The 21,207-nt window shown below is 36.1% G+C and overlaps 2 protein-coding genes and 2 pseudogenes across 2 annotated transcripts; 1 reads left to right on the top strand and 3 right to left on the bottom strand.

Moving 5' to 3' along the window:
* Window positions 1-404: 404 nt before the first annotated feature.
* On the bottom strand, window positions 405-2,897 carry LOC120218637. The gene is made up of 5 exons (XM_039215567.1): window positions 2,702-2,897; window positions 2,092-2,242; window positions 1,854-1,962; window positions 1,666-1,747; window positions 405-1,184 (listed from the first exon to the last, which is right to left on the bottom strand). Exons 1-4 carry the CDS (start codon window positions 2,810-2,812, stop codon window positions 1,699-1,701), a joined length of 420 nt encoding a protein of 139 aa, XP_039071498.1. The 5' UTR covers window positions 2,813-2,897; the 3' UTR covers window positions 405-1,184; window positions 1,666-1,698.
* A 2,224-nt stretch (window positions 2,898-5,121) lies between these two features.
* On the bottom strand, window positions 5,122-5,969 carry LOC120218638. Its single transcript, XM_039215568.1, has 2 exons — window positions 5,543-5,969; window positions 5,122-5,215 (listed from the first exon to the last, which is right to left on the bottom strand). The coding sequence occupies exons 1-2, from the start codon at window positions 5,828-5,830 to the stop codon at window positions 5,171-5,173; spliced, it is 333 nt and encodes a 110-aa protein (XP_039071499.1). The 5' UTR covers window positions 5,831-5,969; the 3' UTR covers window positions 5,122-5,170.
* A 327-nt stretch (window positions 5,970-6,296) lies between these two features.
* LOC120218639 lies at window positions 6,297-9,963 on the bottom strand (annotated as a pseudogene).
* A 3,216-nt stretch (window positions 9,964-13,179) lies between these two features.
* Window positions 13,180-21,159, top strand: LOC120218427 (annotated as a pseudogene).
* The last annotated feature ends 48 nt before the right edge of the window (window positions 21,160-21,207 follow it).

The raw sequence follows: 21,207 nt of genomic DNA, 5'->3' as shown, positions 1-21,207 counted from the left end.
AGCTTCTCCAGTGACTATTTAGTGACTAGAGGCCAACATGTGACATTTGAAGAGCTGTGTTTATTTGTAGTAGTGCACAAGTGCATGTAGAAATTATCTTGCCACGGGATATTTAGCATTTCCATGCTATTAATAAATTGATAAAATTTACTTTCAAGTAATTTTATATTTCCCAACTGAACAGTAATTTTATATTTCTGTTAATAAACCAAACAATAATGTTACAATAATCTTATTCTCAAAAAGATAATATTACATTTCATGAATAATAAATGTTGACATATGTATAGGTAAGACCAAGTCTATATTAGTACAACGTACAAAAATGTCGATCAAAATACAGCATTAATAAACAAAAATCAACCATTTCTCTGCAATCTTAGTCTCATCTTGGGAATTTTCAATTTTCAATTTTGGAGAACATGCAAGACAAACCAGGAAGATTTCAGATGCCAACAAGCTTCAGCAGAAAAGCACTTCTTACCAAAGTAATCATCCAGAAGCAATGCACTTTCATCTACATGGGACCTTCAGCCACAACATTCCCCGTCACCGTAGCACAAAAATTGTGAACTTTTTAGTCAAACCAAAGTTTCAAAAATACATGGACTTAACTACTGCATTGGAAAACATGTCAATTACGGGCACTTTCGTCAGTGACAGATTCAGAAATGTTTTTGAAGATGGACACACATGTATATTTCAGGGTGGACACAACTTTTAAAATAGATGAATGTAAAAATTACTAGGCAGAAGAATATTCAGCAGTGATAAAAGATTATTAGCAAATACTCATAGTGAGCACATGAATGGGTTAATGTGTTACCTGAGAGCAATATATCTCCTTATACAATTAGACATTGGCAGCAACGTCATTATCATTCTGCGATTCTTTGTTTTTTGACCTTTTAATCTGATTATTGTAGCTCAAGGGAGTTGTTGCTCCCTCATCAACAGTTTGTCCGCCAACGATTCTCTATCTCTACTCTTCATAGCACTCCTACAGAATTCTACAACATTTACATTAAAACCTTTGCAAGTTGATTGCAGAAAGGTTGCTATAAAAGAACGCTCGAGTTATTTAAAGTCTATCAGAAATCTCCTCCAAATTTCTATCCACCAACATATGCTTCCGTGTGAGCTGGCATCAGAGATCCAGTGATTCAAGTATTTCCTCGTCGAAACTGCAAAGAATCAGCATAAAAAATCACGTGATCAATGTGTTGTAAATCTCCAGTAAATATCAACTTGACTTGATGAACTACAATGAAACGTTATTGATTAGAAAAGCAAGTAGAACCGAGACATAAAGAATAAATAAGATTATAAGATCCAATGGCTTGTAATGAAATAAAATGAAAGAGTGACAGATGAAATCACAAAGCAAGGAGGCAAGATATCAATACACGTACTGAAAATCTAAATTACCTATTATTTAGACTTGGCCTTAATTACAAACATAGATATTTGATCAATGAACAGAACAAATAAGCTACTACTACAATCTAGATAGTAGAATAAAATAAGCCAAGTAACTATAAAGAATACTATTTATCTCCAGCTTACAATAAAACATTGATGGTCACCAAACAGTACAACTATGAAAAAACATACGCCATTCTTAAAATTAAAAGGGATAGTTTTCTTTTGAAAGGAAATTGTCACCTCTTGAATAAAAACGGATCATGGTTCCAACCTTTATGACATGCCACTTGTGAGATTTGACAAATAGTTCATCCTCGTCTTTCTATGATACAATAAGAAACTAAAGTTATTAGAGTAATAAACGAAGTATCTTGCCATATAAACATGCAACCCCAAAAAAGAAAAAGAACAAGGTAGAGAAGTGTTACATTTCTATTTTAAATTCTCCACCCATGTTTTCGGCTGTTATGATAGCAGATGAAAAACCAAGAACAATGGCATGAATAGATTCTTGACAAAGCTTCACTACCTTCCCCTCTGAACATGGAAAAGAAAATAAGTTTAGACAGTACCATAGACCCTGCAGATTCATTAATGCATACAAGCAGTGTGATATCCGCTACCAGAAAAAGTAAATAAATAACTTGAAATATCATGATAAATTACCTATGATCATATCTGGCTTTGGTGAAAATAGTAGGAGATTTGCTTTAAGTTTAAGATCAAAGTATGGATGAACACCGGAAAGAATTTTTGCCTTCTTATCAGGAATATGAACATCATAAGCCAATAAAACACCATCAAATATTTCATTGAACTACAAGAAAAAGGCAGAAACACTTTGTAACGGGACAAGGAAGAAAATATTAAAATATCATTTAATTACTAATTTACTATTATCATCACCGTCATCATCAACACCATTGCAAGTGAAGTTCATTATGACATAACCAATGTAACTATGGAAAAGTTTATTACTGTTAATAGCAGTTAAATTTCCCCTGTCTACAAGCTTATAATTAACAGTAATAAGCTTCTCCATTTGTTTATAAGGACCCCAGTATCATTTGGATTTAGATCCCATAAGATGTTATAAATCATACGCTTCATCCTAAGAAGTTAAATTTCCGCTAGAATAGAAAACTGAGTTCTACATTAGTCAAACTAAGGGTGTAGTTTAATTAAATCGCAAGCAATATCAACACAAATTGACGGCTTTTGGTAAATGGGAAAACAATAAAGAAACATTAAGGCATTCAAGTAATAAAAGAACGAACTTGAAGAGCCAAGAGCCAAGGTCACGGAGGATCGCCTGGGAAACATTCCTACACTTGTGAGGGTGTAAGTAGACCACCAAATTAGCATCTGCTACGCTTACTCCTTCCATTTCAAACTGCAATCAATGCCCAAAACTGAAAATGAGGATTTCGTCTGGATTTTCTTCAAAGGAGGCACAGAGAAAACCCTGAACATGAAAAACCCTAACTGACAGCCATAATTACAACTCACCGGTATTTGAAGTTTGAACAGCTTTACTTTGGGCCTAAAAACCATGACATCCATATCAGAAATATATATTTAGGCATTACATTTTAAATACATTACAAAATATTGGGGTTGTTATTCTGATTATAAATTAATATTTATTTAAAATAAAATTTAATCATTAATAATTATATATATTTTACAAATAAATATAAATGTTCGAATGTAAAATATTTAAAAAAAAACAACTCTCTTTTTAATCATTTGATAAGTACTTTCTACACATATTGTACATTTAAACACGTTTAAAACATATTTCTTGTATGCTAAAATAATAATTGGTAAATTAAGATTCATTAATATTATTATAATTTGAACAATTGTTGAGAATAATACATATTTTAAGTTTTATTAAACTAAAAAATAATATGTATCTATTCTAAGAATGACTTATTTCGACCACGTAGACTTAAATTGGATAAATTTAATATTTGTTGTCAGATAATATTATCTTATCAATGACGTCTTATCCAAAAATAATTTTAATCTAAGTAATCCAGCACACCGCACGTTCTACTAAAACCACCCATAATTTTGGATTTAACTGTGCACGATTTTAGACTTTTAAAAAATGATTAGGTGAGGTTTTTTATAACTATAATAAATTGGATAATTACATTTTAAATGTCTAACATTTTATTCATTCTACGTTTAGTCCTGAAACATGTCATTTATTCCTAAATTGACCCCTATTTAAATAAAAATTAATTCACATATTTGTTTAATACTATATAATTTAATCTAATATTGTTAAGTGACGTTTGATTCGCTGGAATGTTTCTGAGGGAATTAGAATCTGTCAGAAATTGGAATCCAATTTCATATTCTGTTTGGTTGACAAGAAATTGAATTGGAATTCAATTTCATATTTTGTTTGGTTCACAGACATATCAGATGAATTTGATTTCAATAATGTAAAATGACATAATTGCCCTTCTTGTTTTTTTTTTCTTAATTTTAGTTATAAATTATATGTAGCAATAAATTATAAAAATTTAAAAAAAATTAAATTTTAATTTATTGATTGATTATTTATTTCAATAAATTATAAAAATCATGCTAATAAACATCATAAGTTAAAATCATCCCAATTAGAGATGGACATAGGTCGGATTGGGTCGGGTTTTTGGTCCACCCGACCGAGAACAAGGGAACCTCCATACGAGACCTGACCCGACCAAATAAAATTTCACCCTACCAACCTGAATATATGAATAGAACCCGACCGAAATAATAAAAAATTATTTTTATTCAATAAAAACAATGACTAATTGGAAATATATATATATATATAGAGGTTTATTGTAATATTACTAAATATAAGGTAAATATATATTTTTTGGGTCGGATCGGGTATTTTTCACCTAAACCCGACCGGAATTACACTTAAAAAAATGACCCGACCACAAAATAATGTTTCATCCGACCCGACCAAAATAAAGTTTCACCCGACGACCGAAATATGAATTAGAAATTCAACCGACCGAAATAATAAAAAAATATTTTTATTCAATAAAAACAGTGACTTAATTGAAAAAAAATTATATAGAGGGATATTATTATAATTATTCCTAAATATATAAGGTAAAATTATATATATTTTCGGATCGGGTATTTTTCACCCTAAACCCGAACTCGACCTGACTCGAATATCACACTTAAAAAAATCGACCCGACCTGACCAAAATAAAGTTTCACCCGACCCGACCTGAATATATGAATTAGAAACCCGACCCGAAATAATAAAAAAATATTTTTATTCAATATATGAATAAGTTACCAAAAGATTGATGAGGATAGTATGGTCAAATTTTAATTTCCTCCAACCAGTGAATTGAATTCCAAGGGAGTGTAACGGAGAGGCAGATAGCTTAGCAAAGAAAGGGATAGATTGATTGTAAGGGTCTATTTGTGGTTTTCTTGACTAAGTATGTAGGTTTTTATGTTGGGAGGAGTGTTAAAGTCTTATGTCAAGCAATTTAGTGTTATTTTTAACTTTTATGTAACTTTCAATATTAATAAAAGTTCTAAGGCACTCTTTTCCTCCTTCCTATGATTAACTCCTTCCTATGATTAACGACCTTTCTTCAAGGTCTTTAAATTAAGAAGAGGGGCTTTTAACAGGGACTTATTCCTATCAAAAAAAAAAAAAATGGCACATTATTTCTTCCAAAGTGACATCCAGTAAGATGGGCTGAGGTCAAGACAGAGTTGAGTTACTGTTTCTTCTCTTCTGCTTTCCTGGCTGAAAAAAAAAAAAAAAAAACAAACAAAAACGTATATATAAAACGGTAGTATATGTATTTGGAGAGATTAACAAAATAACAGCATTTTAGCAACCGTTTTTGTTAGAAAATATAAACAAAAGACAAATGCTAGGAAAAAACTATTAATCAAACAGGGTTGATATGCTTAAGCTTGTCATTTAAGCAAACACGATGTTATAGAGCAGATGATGATCAAACTCAACCTCGTTACGTGATAATTCCATATATCCTACCAAGACATACCAGTTATTCGACAAAATGCCTCTACCAACAAATGAAGCAACCAGAAGAGAAAATGCCCAGACCTTGGATCCAGGAAACGATTGGTGAAGCTCCTCCTCGGGTATAATAACGGGCCACTTCTCGCCTGCATCACGGAACATTTGCTCGGTCTCAAGGAACTGCCTTTTTCGAGGATCATGTTCCGTACGGTTTGAGCAGGAGTCGATGTTGGCATCGAAAACTTCCTCACTCCGTTGACGAAAGTAACTGTGATTTGGGGAGGGTGATCGTCCGTACGGCGCTTGACCTGGAGTGGCAGGAGGGTTCGACTCTTTGGCTTGGCGGGCGTTGCACTGGGCTAAGAACTCCATGCATGAAGCTATGCGTGGGGTCAGTGCATTGAACTCGATCTTTACTTTCGAGAGAAATTCAACATCTTCTCCTTTCGTCTTTCTTAGTAGAGATTCCAGAGCTGGATTGTTATGCTAGCTCTGCTTTTTCAAAGCACTAACCCAGTTCCAAGGGAAATGGGGTAAGCTCTACTGTATTCGATTCATATATAGTTAGTCTTTGGGTTCTTTCTGGCCTTCTTGTTTTAGTTTAAGCGATTGAAGGGACCATGACAAAATCATAAATATATTTAAAAATAATTACAAAGATATAAACCATAAACCACGATTTTCAATTTCTTAATTCCTTTGGTCAGCCTCAGGCAAGGGTCAAAGTTTTAACTGTTAATGAACTATTCACACATTTAAATTTATAATATAATTTTCTAAATTCGTAAATCACGAGTCAGGATCCATGTTGTACCGTAATATGCATTTATGTAACGTTTTCACTCGATCCAAAGCAAAGATACACACGTTTAAGTATGAATATCTTAATGCTTGATGCAAAGGAAGAACAAACAAAAAGTGAGTAGTAGAATTATAATATTTGCAAAAAGAAGCTAGCGAATATATGCTAAAAATAAAAAGCAAGTGAAGGAATAAATGTAGAGCTGCAGTATGCTTTTTGCATGTGAAAAAGGCGTTCGTGCTCTACCATTTCTAACTGCTTATTTCTCCATCCATTTTCATTCTCTTTGCATTCGGTGCCTCTGGGACATATTGCCACTGTTCTGGAGGGCTGACGAATCATGTGGTATGCGCAATTGGCTCCGTTCCTGCATCCCCTGGCGTGTTAAAGTACATGCAAGGCTCATTATCTTTGGCCTGAATCTCTCGGTTGGTATTGTCTATTAGTCTTGGTTCAGTCTTACGTGCTGATTGTACGGCTGTGAACTTGGCCGGTTCTTGTCTTTCTCCTCATGCTGCAGAATCAAGTTTTTGTAATAGTTTACATCCTTCTTCTGGGGAGTCCAGCAGCAGGTGAAGCTGTAACTGGATGGACACTGGGAATGGGGCTTTGTTTATTTAAAGGTCCAACTCCAACCCGTTTGACTGAGGATAAAATGCTCCGCCAGATGTAGCTGATAAGGGGCAATACCATTTTCTGTTCTATTGATGTGGGCAGGAAATGGGTGGAGTGATGGGTTGGAGTGATTTACAGGTGGGGTGGGTCAAGAGAAGGTACCAAAGGGGATGGCATTTCAGTTAAGCTTTGAGCACCTGAAGCTGCTCCATGATCAGTAACTAATTTCTCAATCAATCTTGGGTTGCTGAGAATTTTAACGAGCAAGTCAGGATCAATCATGTTCCCGGGTTCATTGCTTTGGTTAATCACTGCAAAGGCAGCTGCTGCTACACCAGGTTCAACATTAACAACCATTCCAGCATCTGGTTTTTCAGCCGAAGCACTTGAAACACTCGGCATACTGCAATGAAGATTATGTAAAATACCAGGAGGCAACATCTGGGGCTGTGAGTTAAGGAGAGTTTCAATTGCTGCATCCTCATCTTCGATAGGAGTGACGGGTATTTGAGGAGTTAGCTGATCGTCATAGTAGCAATTTCCTATGTCTGCTGAAACAGAAGGGCTGCACAAGGAGAAAATTTAGTCTCATGGAAAAGTAAAACCAAGAGAAGTAGGTTATAGAAAAACCCACCCAACAACCCGTCAAAAAGAGAAAAAAGAAAAGTATCAAACTTTGTAGGAATTGCAGATGGGCGTGGATAAACAGCTTCAAGCACTCTCACTTCTCTCTGATTTTGAATCTCCACCTCTTTACTTTCCTCTCCAGCAACCACTTGCCAATTCAAGTCCAAACAAACTGTGAAATGCAGATTAAGCTTTTAAGTAAATGTATGGGAGCAATAATAAAAAATCAACCTAAAATGCAGATTAAGATTTAGAACAGTTACTCCGAGAGGACATCTCCATTTAATGACAGGAATTTCCAACAAGTTAATCTGCAGATGATTTGTAGAATGAGCTCCTTCAAATCCAGGCTGCCCATTTGAATGTGATACCAAAGAGGTTTTTTGCTTGGAGGTGATCTTGACCACCCGCCCAACTTGTGACGGTGAATCCTCCGACAGAAACAGTCTTATCTGTTAGAGAAGCATTTATATATTCTGCTCGTCATCTCCGATAAGATAGGATTGTCAAATGTTCAAACATCATTTTATTGTACAAACACCCTCTGGCAACTAAACTGAAGAGAGGTTGCATAAACAGAGATGGTTTTTAATAATATTTATATATACAAAAACTTTTTTGCAAAAATAAATCAAAATGCAAGCAGAATTAACTACAGCATCTATGATGCTGATATGTGGCAGCGATTTCGTCATTTCTCACTGATAGCTACAATCTTTGAACTCTCACTAAGCATCGTCTGAGATTAATAAATCTCACAGTGAATTTCAATTGCTTACCTTCGAAAACTTCACCTATACTGTACAATTGGAAGCAGAATAAAATCTAGTATTATCTACTACTCTAGTTTAGTAAATTCCTATAGTTGGAAATGCTAGGGCCAATTCTATAAGCAGCCTATAAACTTAGTAGACAGAGAAGTATTTGCCACTAGACAATTAGATGACTAAGATGGCAGCAACAATGCATTTTGTCACGAATGAGATACTATGAAACCATACATCTAATCAGCCTAGTAGATTTAGATGAAGATTACCAATCAACAGATAAGTTTATCATCCGAAATATTGAGCAAAACTGCTTTCTTCACTCTCATAACTTGACTCGTTAGAGAGACAGTTGGACCTACTCTATACTACCTTAACAGCATAGATTGCCCTTTTTTGGTCTCAAAACCTTTGGCAGACAGCATTTCTGAAATCTCACATCAAACAACAGTAAAAAAATCAATTCTAATTAGTTTAGACTACATGCCCTTTCAATTTATAAGAACATCATGCACCTAAGAATAGAGATTCTAAAACTAGAACTCTCCACGTGAAACTAATGGTACTTTCAAATAGTTTAGGACTCTGGGAAAAAGTCAATTACTTCAGACACTGTGAAAAACAGTTAACCATCCTACATGTAAAAAAAACATATGGGAGGCTTTTCTTATAACTACAAGCACTGATATAAGTCGAGACTTCAGAAGTAAAGCAATATAGAAGAATTCATTAACTTAACATGCAACCTAATCCAGTTCCATGGAGATTTTACAGTTGTATTCTGGTTATGTTATCGAGCTCTGCAAAGATGAACATTTTATGAATTGACATGCTAGGGAAGCTAATCAATGGCATTTTTAGCATTACTGGCCTTTTTTAATATGTGACAATGAAAGTCTTTCACCATTTCAGTCCCTCGTTCCTGTGTCTAACTAGCATGACAAATCCGAACTATATTAACTGCTTTGTTCTCATAAAACATAAAGGTGCGAATTAGACATAATACAACAATGGCAACACCAAAATGAAAACTCATTCGAAATCATGCATTTCCAGAACACAAAAAAGGAACTAAAATTGACCACCAAAAAGGTTCAAATGCAATTCAAGAGAGAGAGAGGGAGCAATGGATAAAAGTTATTGAAAAAATCACACCAGAAACAAAACAAACAAAAGGGTTCACACAGCTTCATTCTCCAAAATTCTGGTTCACTTCAACTTAAAATTTTGTACACTCCGTTCCACTTCTCTATTTAACCTGAAATGGACCTCAAAACTAGAGAACTTCCAAAGAAAAATTGCAATTTTACCTGACAAAGATTAACGTCTGATGCCCAAGTAACCCTTTTTGTCTTGTGCATCCTCGCATATTTACAGATCGCAAAAAATACAATATACTATCCAAAGAGAGAGCGACCCTAAAACGATCATTTTCCGGCCCCGATTCTCCAGTTAGGGTTGGGTCATTAAAACCCAAACTCCCAAAGAAAGAAGAAAAGAGCCTCAGCCGTTAAATCAGCATACCCGTTTTGAAAACCACAAGTGTAAGAAAGAAAGAAAAAGGCAATCGATTCAAAAACCTCACATATGTATTTCCGATTACCTAATGTTTCGAGAGGGAGAAATCCACGGTAACCCTAGAACGGTTTCTCATGGCTTGCCGTTTTTCTGTCTGATTTATTTCCCGAAATCTTCTTTTTTAAATATGTGTATTTTTCTTTCTTTCTGGGCTTCTGTTTGTAAAAGGGATGACGCGCGCAATCTATTGACGCGTCGAAGTGGAGGGGTGTTGAGATTGCTCGTGGTGTATGTACACGCGCACTAAATGCAAGTGCGTTTAAAAACAGACTGGATTTTTGGATTCACAAGACCATATTCTGACCATTGCTTCATTTCTTTCCTATTTTTCATCACACACGATGATTTTGGACTAACGATTTAGCTCGTAACACGTAAAATTCGAACTTATAATGGATATAATTATTCTTTAAAAAATATAAATAATTATTAGAGTAATTATATACACAATCACTTATATTTGAGTAAATTTTATTTTTATTGATATTTTAAAATTAATAATTTAATTATAATATTATAAAATTTTAATAAAAAATTATACATAATTAGTTGTTAACTAAGATGACAGAATACTGATGTGTCGCGTTAACTAAGTGACTTGACACACAAAATCAATTGTTTGATTCCCATAGATTGTTCCCTACGTTACAAGTTTACTTAGTTTCCTTCTTTTCCCACTTAATTTACCTTATGTTATTCTTTCTTTTCAGCCTCTTCCATTAAATGGACCTATGATATCATTTAGAGAATAAAAGTATCACTTTTCTCTTTTGGTTATTCAATAGGTTGAATCCATCACTTCAAGTAAAAAAAAACAAATTGTATGATTAGGAATTTTGATAATGTATTGAATTTTTTTGTTTGGAACGTAAGGAACTGATGATTAGTCAAAATTATATCATGATAAATCAGAACATCAACCATGCCCAATTATATGCAACAACAAAAACAAAACATACTAGAAATGCAAGAAGGAGAAAAAACAGCGTATAAAACCTTTTTGACATATTTTGGATCTACAAATGTCGTCTCAACAAGATTCTTATTTTCCTTAATCTTTTAAGATTAAATTCATTGAATTCACTACTTCTAATCTTAAAGATAAATTTACTTTAATTTGCATAAATCGAACTACCAGGAGTGATGATTGCCATGATTTGTCAAAAGAGGAATCATCCTCATCAAATTGCATACTTCCAATGTAATCGTCCATTGAAACACTTATGTAATGCCGAACAGTAGGAGTAATATCTCCAGCAGCCATCCTCTTGTTGACTCCTCCCCTCTTCTCATTTGAAACCACACTCATCCCATGTACACTGATTGGATGTTTATTTACTCTACTATCAACCTCATTGTCACTACTTTCATCGTCATATGTCTTTGTTCCATTAGCCTTGCTATCCAAATCCTTAACCTCAGTACCGGAAGAGTTCCATGTCTATAGATTTTCCAAATTCATGTACACATTAAACAAGTCACCCGCAACATCCCCCTCGGATCTCTTCTCACCCGTCACGTATACATTATCACCGACACCACAATCCTTTTTCCATTCTAATTCTCGTTTCACCGACTGAATTGATTCCACTGCCCCAAAAGAACCCTCAATCCCTGAAACTGACCTATCCAACATCGCTGCTAATGGAACATCGCTACTAGACCGTCTATGTCCTTTACGCGGAGGTAGGCTTGAATTATCGCTGACGCGAAACTCATTACTTCCTCTGGCAACAAGTGAAGGAAGTGGGGACCTAACATTAGAGTTGACAACCTTTTCTTCCATAGAAACATCATTAGAAGCAAGATCAGAGAGAGACGAGATAGAAGAATCATGATAAAGGGGTCACCACGGGGCAATCATCAAGGGAAAAGAATGCAAGTTGAGATAAAGACCTTGAATGACCTGGTTCCCCTAGTTGAGCATTGGGACGAGAACCGACCGTCTGTTGCGAATAAGGCAATGAAGCAGCAAGGTTGTTGGGATGCAAATGAGGTATCTCGGGTCTTTTGTGACTGTTATTCCCATAATCCCTGGACTCAAACGCATATAAAATGGAGAAACCATTTGTGATGCATTGAAAGTGGGTATATCTAAGTTGTTTTGTGTATATCACCTGCTGTATTTCGGCCGATTAAGATTTAAGCACAAACTTTCCAATCTGCAATTTTTTGACCTCTAAACGCGATTTTTGATTTCCGTTTCATCTAAAAACGATTTAATCTCCCAAAATCGATGATGCTTATTTGATTTCTTAATCCTCTGATCTCCATGGCCCATCGTTTGATGGACCTAAATTAATTATGTTGGTCGACTCATCATTCTCTCGTGGTCCACTGTTCATATTTTTCGTCCGTCTACAGAAACTATGCCACATCAGCCCTGTTAAGTTTTTAATAGCGAGGTATAAATAAAACAAAACTAAATATATATTTTTAGAAAAATAAAATTTAAATATTAAAACGGATCAAAAATATTCAGGTACTAAACGTATAATTTACCCATAAGTATATATATACCACACGTATCATATATCTTTGTCTAAATATCGGTCATATGTTTATTTTAGTTTGATTACATGTTAGATTTTGATTGCAATTTTATATGTCGACCTTTAATAATACAATAGATTATTGATTGCAATTTTTTCTATTGATCGATTAAAAACTATCAAAATTACATATTTATATAATATAATATCATTTCATATTACTAAAATATCTTTTATTCGATTTAGTCATAAATTGGACTAAAATGTCACATTGATAAATGAAACTTTAGACAAAATCGAAATATAAATTAAATCGAACAATCAAACTATTAAACATTCAACAAAAGAATTAGACCACTAAATATAAAAAATGTGAATACATTAATAGAATATTCTTAAAGTCTTCAATTTCGATCCTTTAGATATGAAATATTATTCAATATTGATGTTTAAAAATTTTTTACATTTAAAATAAATATCAAATTGTTATATTTTAAAATAAATATTTTAATATTGATGTTTAAACAATTACTTCTACAATATATATATATATATATATATATAAATTTACTATATATTATCGTAGATTATTAAGAAAAACCTTTACGTTGAGCAAAGAGATTGACTAAAAATTAAAACTAATTTAATTAAAAGCAAATCAAATTAATAAAAGTTAAAAGATTAACGTCCTCATGACTATGTTTTATATTATTATAATATTATTTTAAAAACCACGATCATTAGAATATTAGAATTTTGGCACTACAACAGTGGTCGCGGCGGTAATATAAGGCAATGGCCCTCTAATTTCTAATTTCAGCAACACGACGCTGACGTGCGCCTCTCACTCTCCACGACGATTCCATTAACGCCACCGTTTCACTGCTTTCCCTCCTCTCAGGTGTGCTTTATTCCCTATCTCTCCATCTTTACCTTCCTTCTTCAGGCCTTAATGTTTATTTTCAAACCCTAGATTTTTTTCATTTCCTTTTTTTCAGTCTCTTCGAATCTTATTCCCTAAGTGGATTCCGTGCAGTAGAGAGAGAGAGAGAGTAGACCAAGGCATTGACGATACCTTGTCTAAAACTCATTTATTGGAAGACACTCCATCAATTTTAGCTGCGAATAGAATTTTTTTTGGCGAATATTTAAAGATTTGATGAGGCTTGGAATTTAGGTTTTGTCTTGTGGCTTTAGTTGCCTGTACGTATGAATAACTTTATTCGAAATTATGAGCTTCGGATTTTTGGTTATTGAAAGATGGAAACTGATGATTGTTTAAACTCGAAGGCAGGTGAAGAACTGCAATTTGGTTTGGGAAATGATGTTGAACTAGGGTTAGAAAAGGTTTCATTACCAATTTCATTGAAACTTAGGAACAAGAAATGAATGGTGGTGGTGGCTCTAAGAAAAGATTAAAGAGCACAGAGCACAGTTGGTGTTGATTCAGATGACGATGAGCCCATTTTGTCTTTGTTGAAGTTGAGAAAACATAAGAATCCTAAAAAGGTTAAGGCTGGACTGGAAGGAAGTTCCGGGAAGTGCCATAAGGATGAAGTTAAGGCAGTTAAAACTGTGGGTAAGGATGAGGAGGATTTGGGGGAAGAATGATACATTGGCGAGCTTTAGAAAGAATTAAAGGATCCTAAGAAAGATATTGATCCGGAAGCAATGAGGTTAGGAGTTATTCTTTGAATGAATCTGTGGAGGGTGATGGAGTTATGGATGGGAAATCTGTGTCAAAACTGGTGTGATAGATTTGGGTATTGGTGAAGACAAGTCTGATGCGGCTACTGATAAAGGTGGCAAAAGAAAGCATACAGGGAAAGTAAGGAGATCCAAGATTTATTCAAAAGCAAAGTCCATTGAGGTTGATCATGAATCCAGAGCTAAGTTTGAGGAAGATCATAATGAGGAAGGCTTGTGGCCTGGGGTTGGCTTGATTCAGCATTTGGATGAGAAGTTGAAAGAACAATTGGCAGAGGTTTCTCGCGAGGCACACCTAGTTCAATAAAGAAATCTCGCCCAAATTGAGTTTGAAACAGAACTACAAGGTTGCTCATCATGCTTCTACTTCTAAGAATCCTATCAGAATTCTGTTGATAATTCTCATTCAGTTTCTACTTCAAGTTTCTCGCATTCATCCTCCAAAGAATGCAGCACGGCTGAGAACAAAGACTTGACCATGTTGTGCTCAACAAGAGAGCATATTGGAACCAGGTGACTTAATGTTCACAAGGGTCCTACAGAAGATCCATGTATGTCACCTAAAGTTTGTGACAGGGCAGATATCTGTATTCCAACATTGAGCTCAGGGACAATTGTCCAGCAGTTGACCAGAGTAAGCTAGAACGTGAAGGTTCACAACAAACTCAATGTGCTTCTCTGTCTGTTGTTGATCCCTGAAGATGGAAGAGACTTGCAGACACATTCCAAATACTTTTGCCGAGGGAAACTGTTTAGAAACCTCTGTTCATCCAACCTTGTGGCCTCCATTCAGAGGTGCAACTCTGGTTTGCATCATCATCTGAAGATGCATGCCATGGGGCTAATGTTGATTCTCCCACATCTACGCCTGATGAAAGTGGAAGTTTCCATGAAGATGCAGTCTCTCTTCCTAGTTCTGATATCAAAGACAGTAAATCACCAGTCATCCAGCGAGGTGGCCGCAATATTAAAAGCGTAGACATGGAGATATGGCTTATGAAGAAGATGCTGTCTGGGAGAATTTGCTGAGTGAGCAGGTCTTTTTGAAAATCAACAGTTTGCAGACAGTGATCGTTCCTTTAGAGCAAGAGAGAAGTTTAACGAGGCAGCATATCATCTGGACTGAAAGCTCGTGCCGTGGGACCTGTTGAGAAGATCAAATTTAAGGAGGTCTTGAAGTGTAGAGGTGGGTACAGGAATACTTGGAATGCAGGTTTGTGAATATGCATATGATTTATTTACTATTTAAACTATAAACTACAGTGATTAAATTCCTTGTGGCCTTGTGTGCCAGCCTGCCATGTAGCATCTTTTGAATTAATTTTTATGATCTGGTTTGGCATCTCAACAAATAATTAGTCATTACATTTAAGAATTTGTATTTGGTTACTTTCTTTGATAGGAGTTGATAGGATTGCCAGTTTCCAATTTGCTGCCTTCAAAATTTTCTATTTCAGTAAGTTCTGTTCTTCTCATGGAATTTAATCACATGCTGCTGCAGGAATCATCTTAGGTCTTTGGAGTAAAGATGTTAACCACATTTTGGCTCTTGTTGACTGTGGTGTTAGTGACACTCCTTTAGAGGGTGAACCACCTCGAGCTTCCCTACTTAGGAGATATATACATTTCTTGATCAGGGTGTAAGTGTTTTGCTCTCGAATGAATAAAAAATTTCATTTATGTTGTTGGATAATTTTTCCCCTGAATTTCTAGTACTTGATACATATTGATCTTGAAAATTGGATGACCTCCTCTTTGCAGGGTTACATAAACTTTGGAATTGCTTCAAAGAAAGAGAAGGTTGAATGTAGTGTTAAGGCCAACTACAAACTTCTCAAGGAAAGAAAAGATGACAGTAATTCTATGGCCTTTAATTCCGAATCAGAGGATGGTGTTGCCTTTATCCTTGGTCAGGTCAATAATTCTGAGGCTTCTATGGATGCAAAGAGTGGTGCTATAGTTGATGATCAAAACCAGGCATCTGAAGCCTTAATAACACCAGAATTACTTTATAAAAGAACAAGAGGAATGGCCAAGTGATAGTTCCCAGCAAAATGGCAGCATCAGTGAAAAACACACCCTGGATTAATTAGTTCGGAGGTTCCAAGTGCTGATCAATCTTGTGATGCAATTGGCCTGGGAATAGCCCCTGTAGTAACTTCAGAAGAAAGGAATGACTCACAGTACGTTCATCCTGCAACTTATGATAATCCCGATGGGAATCATAACCTGCAGGGTGGTTCTGAGGCCAGAAAGAACATCATAGTTGTTGGAGCTGGTCCTGCTGGATTGACTGCTGCACGCCACTTAAAACGTCAGGGATTTTCTGTGGTTGTACTTGAGCTAGGGATAGGATAGGAGGTCGTGTTTATACTGATTGCTCCTCTCTTTCCGTGCCTGTGGATCTTGGGGCTAGCATTATTACTGGAGTTGAGGCTGTATCAACTAATAGAAGACCAGATCCTTCCTCATTGATTTGTGCACAGTTGGGGTTAGAGATGACTGTGTTGAATAGTTCATGTCCTCTTTATGACATTGTATCTGGTCAAAGGTTCCTGCTGATCTGGATGATGCTTTGGAAGCTGAATACAATAGTCTTCTTGACGACATGGTGTTTCTTGTTGGTCAAAAGGTCAAAAAGCAATGACTATGTCTCTTGAGGATGGTTTAGAATATGCCCTAAAAGGCATCGTATGGAAGAAATAGGAGCAGATATTGAAGAAGAAGAATCACGTTCTTCAGAGAATTCTTTCTATAATTCCAAAGCAAACAATGTCTCTGGAAACGTTTTTGAAAAAAAATGTTCTGAAGAGGAGCTTTTGAGTCCCCTTGAGAGAAGGGTTATGAATTGGCACTATGCCCACTTGGAGTATGGCTGTGCTGCTTCGCTTAAAGAAGTGTCTCTTCCCAACTGGAATCAAGATGATGCTTATGGTGGATTTGGAGGAGCCCATTGTATGATTAAAGGGGTTACAGTAAGGCGGTTGAGTCTCTTGGAGAAGGCTTTAGTCCACTTGAACCATGTAGTTACAAATTTCGTTCAACACAGAGGACACTGGGATGGATAGTAGTTATCATAGGCAGGTAAAAATTTCCACATCAAATGGCAGTGAGTTTTCAGGGATGCTGTGCTCATCACCGTGCCACTTGGTTGCTTGAAAGCAGGGGCCATAAAATTTTCTCCTCCATTGCCCCAATGGAAACAATCTTCCATACAACGGCTTGGTTTTGGAGTACTTAATAAAGTTGTTTTGGAATTCCCAGAAGTGTTTTGGGATGATTCTGTGGATTACTTTGGAGTGACTGCTGAGGAAACAGATAGTAGAGGCCGTTGCTTTATGTTTTGGAATGTACAGAAAACTGTTGGGGCTCCTGTTCTTATAGCCTTAGTGGCTGGTAAGGCAGCTATTGATGGTCAAAGTATGAGCTCATCAGATCATGTTAACCATGCTGTAATTATTCTCCGTAAACTTTTGGAGAGGTTTCAGTTCCTGATCCCATTGCCTCAGTTGTGACTGATTGGGGCAGGGATCCTTTCAGCTATGGTGCTTACTCCTATGTTGCCATTGGAGCATCTGGAGGACTATGATAGTTGGCAGGCCTGTTGAGAACTGCTTGTTTTTTGCTGGAGAAGCTACCTGTAAGGAGCATCCTGACACAGTTGGTGGTGCAATGTTGAGTGGACTTAGGGAAGCCGTGCGATTAATTGACATATTTACCACTGGAAATGATTATACCGCCGAAGTAGAGGCAATGGAGGCTGCACTGAGACAATCAGAATCAGAAGGGATGAAGTTAGGGACATAATTAAGACTTGAAGCGGTTGAACTTTCCATTGTGTTGTACAAAACTCTTTGGATCGAGCTCGGGTTTTGAGCAGGGAAGCCTTACTACGGGACATGTTCTTTAATGTGAAAACCACTGCAGGACGATTGCATCTGGCCAAAAAGTTGTTGGGTCTTCCAGTTGAATCCTTGAAATCCTTTGCTGGGACAAAGGAAGGCTTACTGCATTGAACTCATGGATGCTGGTATCATTTCTTTTCACGATTTATTATCTATCCTTGTGTCCTTATGGATTTATTCTAGTAATGCCTAGATTTAGTGGCATTAAATAATGGCTTTGATGTTTATTGTGTTCATATTGAAATTTACAGGATTCAATGGGAAAGATGGGACTCAATTGTTGCGCCATTGTGTTCGTCTTCTTGTGCTCGTTTCAACTGATCTACTGGCAGTTCGTTCCTCAGGTACTTGTTTATGTTGTGCTCTCATGTATATTTTCATCCGCAATGTGCTTGCGTGGTACATGTGAAGTGTTTTGTATGTGAATCTATGTTGGCTTTTCCATGAAGTAGTATGTTGAATGAAATTGGCTAAGATGACATTTTTATTAATAATTGTTTTTAGGTATAGGGAAAACTGTCAAGGAAAAGATTTGTGTGCATACAAGTCGTGACATTCGTGCTATAGCAAGCCACTGGTTAATGTTTGGCTTGAAGTCTTCCGTAAGGCAAAAGCTTCTTCAAAGAGAAAGTCCCTTAAAAATCCAGCTTCAGGAAAGCCACCTCTACACTCGCGACACGGTGCTTCCGAGAATAAAGCAGTCTTGCAGGACACTTTCTCTGCTGGAAACCAGTATCCTTTCAGTATGAATGAAAATGGCAAATCATTGATATGGAGGTGGAAGCTGTCAACCAGGGATGTCAGAGGAAGAGCAAGCTGCCTTTGCTGCTGAAGCAGCTGCCCGAGCAGCAAAAGCAGCTGCAGAAGTATGTTTTCTTTTACCATATCTAGTGGCGTATCTATATTTGCTCATTGTCCTTAAACAACTGTTACTTGGATGCCACATTGCAGAAGGCATTATTTGTGCCTTTTGATGTTTGCCTTTATCTTGTTTCCCTTCATCACCCAAATATTTATAGAGCTTATCCCTTCTCATATACTCTTTTAAGAATGTTTTGTGAAGGTTTTGCTTTGTGAAAGAATGGAATGAATGCTTCTTTTTAACTTTTGATCAGTTGCTATCATTAGATTGCTCAATTTGGATAACCTGTGATAATAATGAGCATTAGTTTGAAAATGCAAAGAGTTGCCAAACATTTCATTACAATCATATCATTCATGTATTGTTTTTTCTTCAGTAAAAAAAATCCTTCTTTCATTTCTACTATTGTCATGGAGTTGTGTTCATAAGGAGATTAACAATTGTACCCTCAGGCTCTTGCATCCACAGAAGCCAACTGCAACAAGTTGCTGCAGCTTCCTAAGATTCCTTCTTTTCACAAATTTGCCAGAAGGGAGCAATATGCACAAATGGATGAAGGAAAATGGCCTGGGGGTGTTTTAGGAAGACAAGATTGTATATCAGAAATAGACTCTAGGAACTGCAGAGTTAGGGACTGGTCTGTTGATTTCTCTGTGGCTTGTGTTAACCTTGACAGTTCTGGAATGTCAGCAGATAGCCTTTCTCTGAAGAGCCACTTGGAACTCAGAGAGCATTATGGAGAAAGTTTGGCTGCAGACAGTAGTATCTTCACAAAAGCATGGGTTGATTCTGCTGGTAGTGGGGGGATTAAGGATTATCATGCCATTGAGAGATGGCAGTCTCAAGCAGCAGCTGCTGATCCAGATTTCTTCGACCCTACAAATTTCAAGGATGAGGAAGATTCAAATACTAGTTCAAGGCAACCAACCTGGAAGCATGATGGACGAGCTAATGAGAGCTCCATCTCCCAAGTATCTGTAAACAAGGAACGATTCGAAAATCATTCCCGTGGAGCTGATCGTATTAAACAGGCTGTTGTTGATTATGTTGCATCATTGTTAATGCCCCTTTATAAGGCAAGAAAAATTGATAAGGAGGGGTACAAATCAATAATGAAGAAAACTGCAACAAAGGTCCCTCTTCTCTTCTCCTCTGTTCCATTTCTTTTTTTTCACTCATTAGGTCTCGACTTCTTTTCTGCCTCTACTTCCAGTCTGATCTTAGGCTTCTGTTATCTTACCAGGTAATGGAGCAGGCGACAGATGCAGAGAAAAACATGGCTGTTCCTAAATTTCTTGATTTCAAGCGCAAAAATAAAGTATGCATATGCATTATGTCCTGTATTAGGATATATTATTTACCCATTCCACATATAGACTTTGTTTATCTTCATTTTTTTCTCCTCAATTTTAAAGATTCTCTGATGCACACTATTGGCTTCGTAATTGCTAATGAGATGATATGGCTAGGGTATTATTGTTCTTGTTAGGTTTCATTTGTACATTACTTGATTTATGATTCTTATTATTAGTTTTATTTGTCACAATCATTTTAACAATCTTCTTTACGAAATCACTAACTGAATAGTTCTTGCTTTCCCTTTTACTCTGAAAAGGACTACTGCAGCTTTTGAAAATGGATACTTAATGATAGTATACTGATTTAGTGTCTCAATCAAGCTTAATCTGGATGCCTTTGACATGCAGATTCGTCCCTTTGTAGACAAATTAATTGAGAGGCACATGGCAACGAAGCCCATCATGAAGCCATGATGGTGCTAAGGATTGACTGTTATGCTTTATTGGCTTTGTCTGCAAGACCTAAAAGCCTCTCGCTGCTCGAGTTGACTGCCTTAAAATATGGTGATGCTGGAAGAGTTATACAATCTGCAGTTCACGACTGGAAGGTGTTCATGGAACAAAAGAACATGGTTTACTGCTTTATAATCTTGATTGACCCTCAACAAATCAAAGGTTGCCCAAGTTGGATCATCATTGCAAAGTTTATCAGAACAGTTCTGGAATATGGTAGAAGCTTTTTGGAGGTTGAATTGGTTTTGTTATTATGAATGATATCAATTAAAGTGTCATGGCTATCCATCTCGTTTGGATTGGGCAAGTGGTTAGCATTGAAGATGACATCTAGATCCTTGTATTATTGGCACAAAGGCACACTTAAAAGGGTGGTAGTCAAGATCCAAAATTTTATTCTTGGATTCCCACTCAGATGAGATACGCCTTGTCTTTTCTTGTTTTTGATGTGTACAGCTTAGTATTCTTTTAGTGATGACAAGCATACAGAAATTGTCTACCTGGAAATACTGCAACATTATCCTGATTTTTTTAATTGAGCATCAATTTCTAACTTCAATTTCTTTCTTCAAATCTTTATTGA

This window comes from Hibiscus syriacus, unplaced genomic scaffold, assembly GCF_006381635.1.
Source record: "Hibiscus syriacus cultivar Baekdansim isolate YM2019G1 unplaced genomic scaffold, ASM638163v2 tig00110198_pilon, whole genome shotgun sequence".
Taxonomy (NCBI): Eukaryota; Viridiplantae; Streptophyta; class Magnoliopsida; order Malvales; family Malvaceae; genus Hibiscus; species Hibiscus syriacus.
The sequence above is the reverse complement of the archived record's forward strand: the minus strand, read 5'-3'. Positions and strand labels throughout refer to the sequence as shown.

Excerpts from the sequence above, each read along its gene's own strand:
- LOC120218637 (XM_039215567.1), bottom strand. The coding sequence starts at position 2,812 with ATGGAAGGAGTAAGCGTAGCAGATGCTAATTTGGTGGTCTACTTACAC. Across the intron at positions 2,243-2,701 it reads TTGGCTCTTGGCTCTTCAAG|TTCAATGAAATATTTGATGG; the intron begins TTCGTTCTTTTA and ends TTTTTCTTGTAG. Across the intron at positions 1,963-2,091 it reads AAAGCCAGATATGATCATAG|AGGGGAAGGTAGTGAAGCTT; the intron begins GTAATTTATCAT and ends TTCCATGTTCAG.
- LOC120218638 (XM_039215568.1), bottom strand. The coding sequence starts at position 5,830 with ATGGAGTTCTTAGCCCAGTGCAACGCCCGCCAAGCCAAAGAGTCGAAC. Across the intron at positions 5,216-5,542 it reads AATCGTTTCCTGGATCCAAG|CCAGGAAAGCAGAAGAGAAG; the intron begins GTCTGGGCATTT and ends TTTTTTTTTCAG.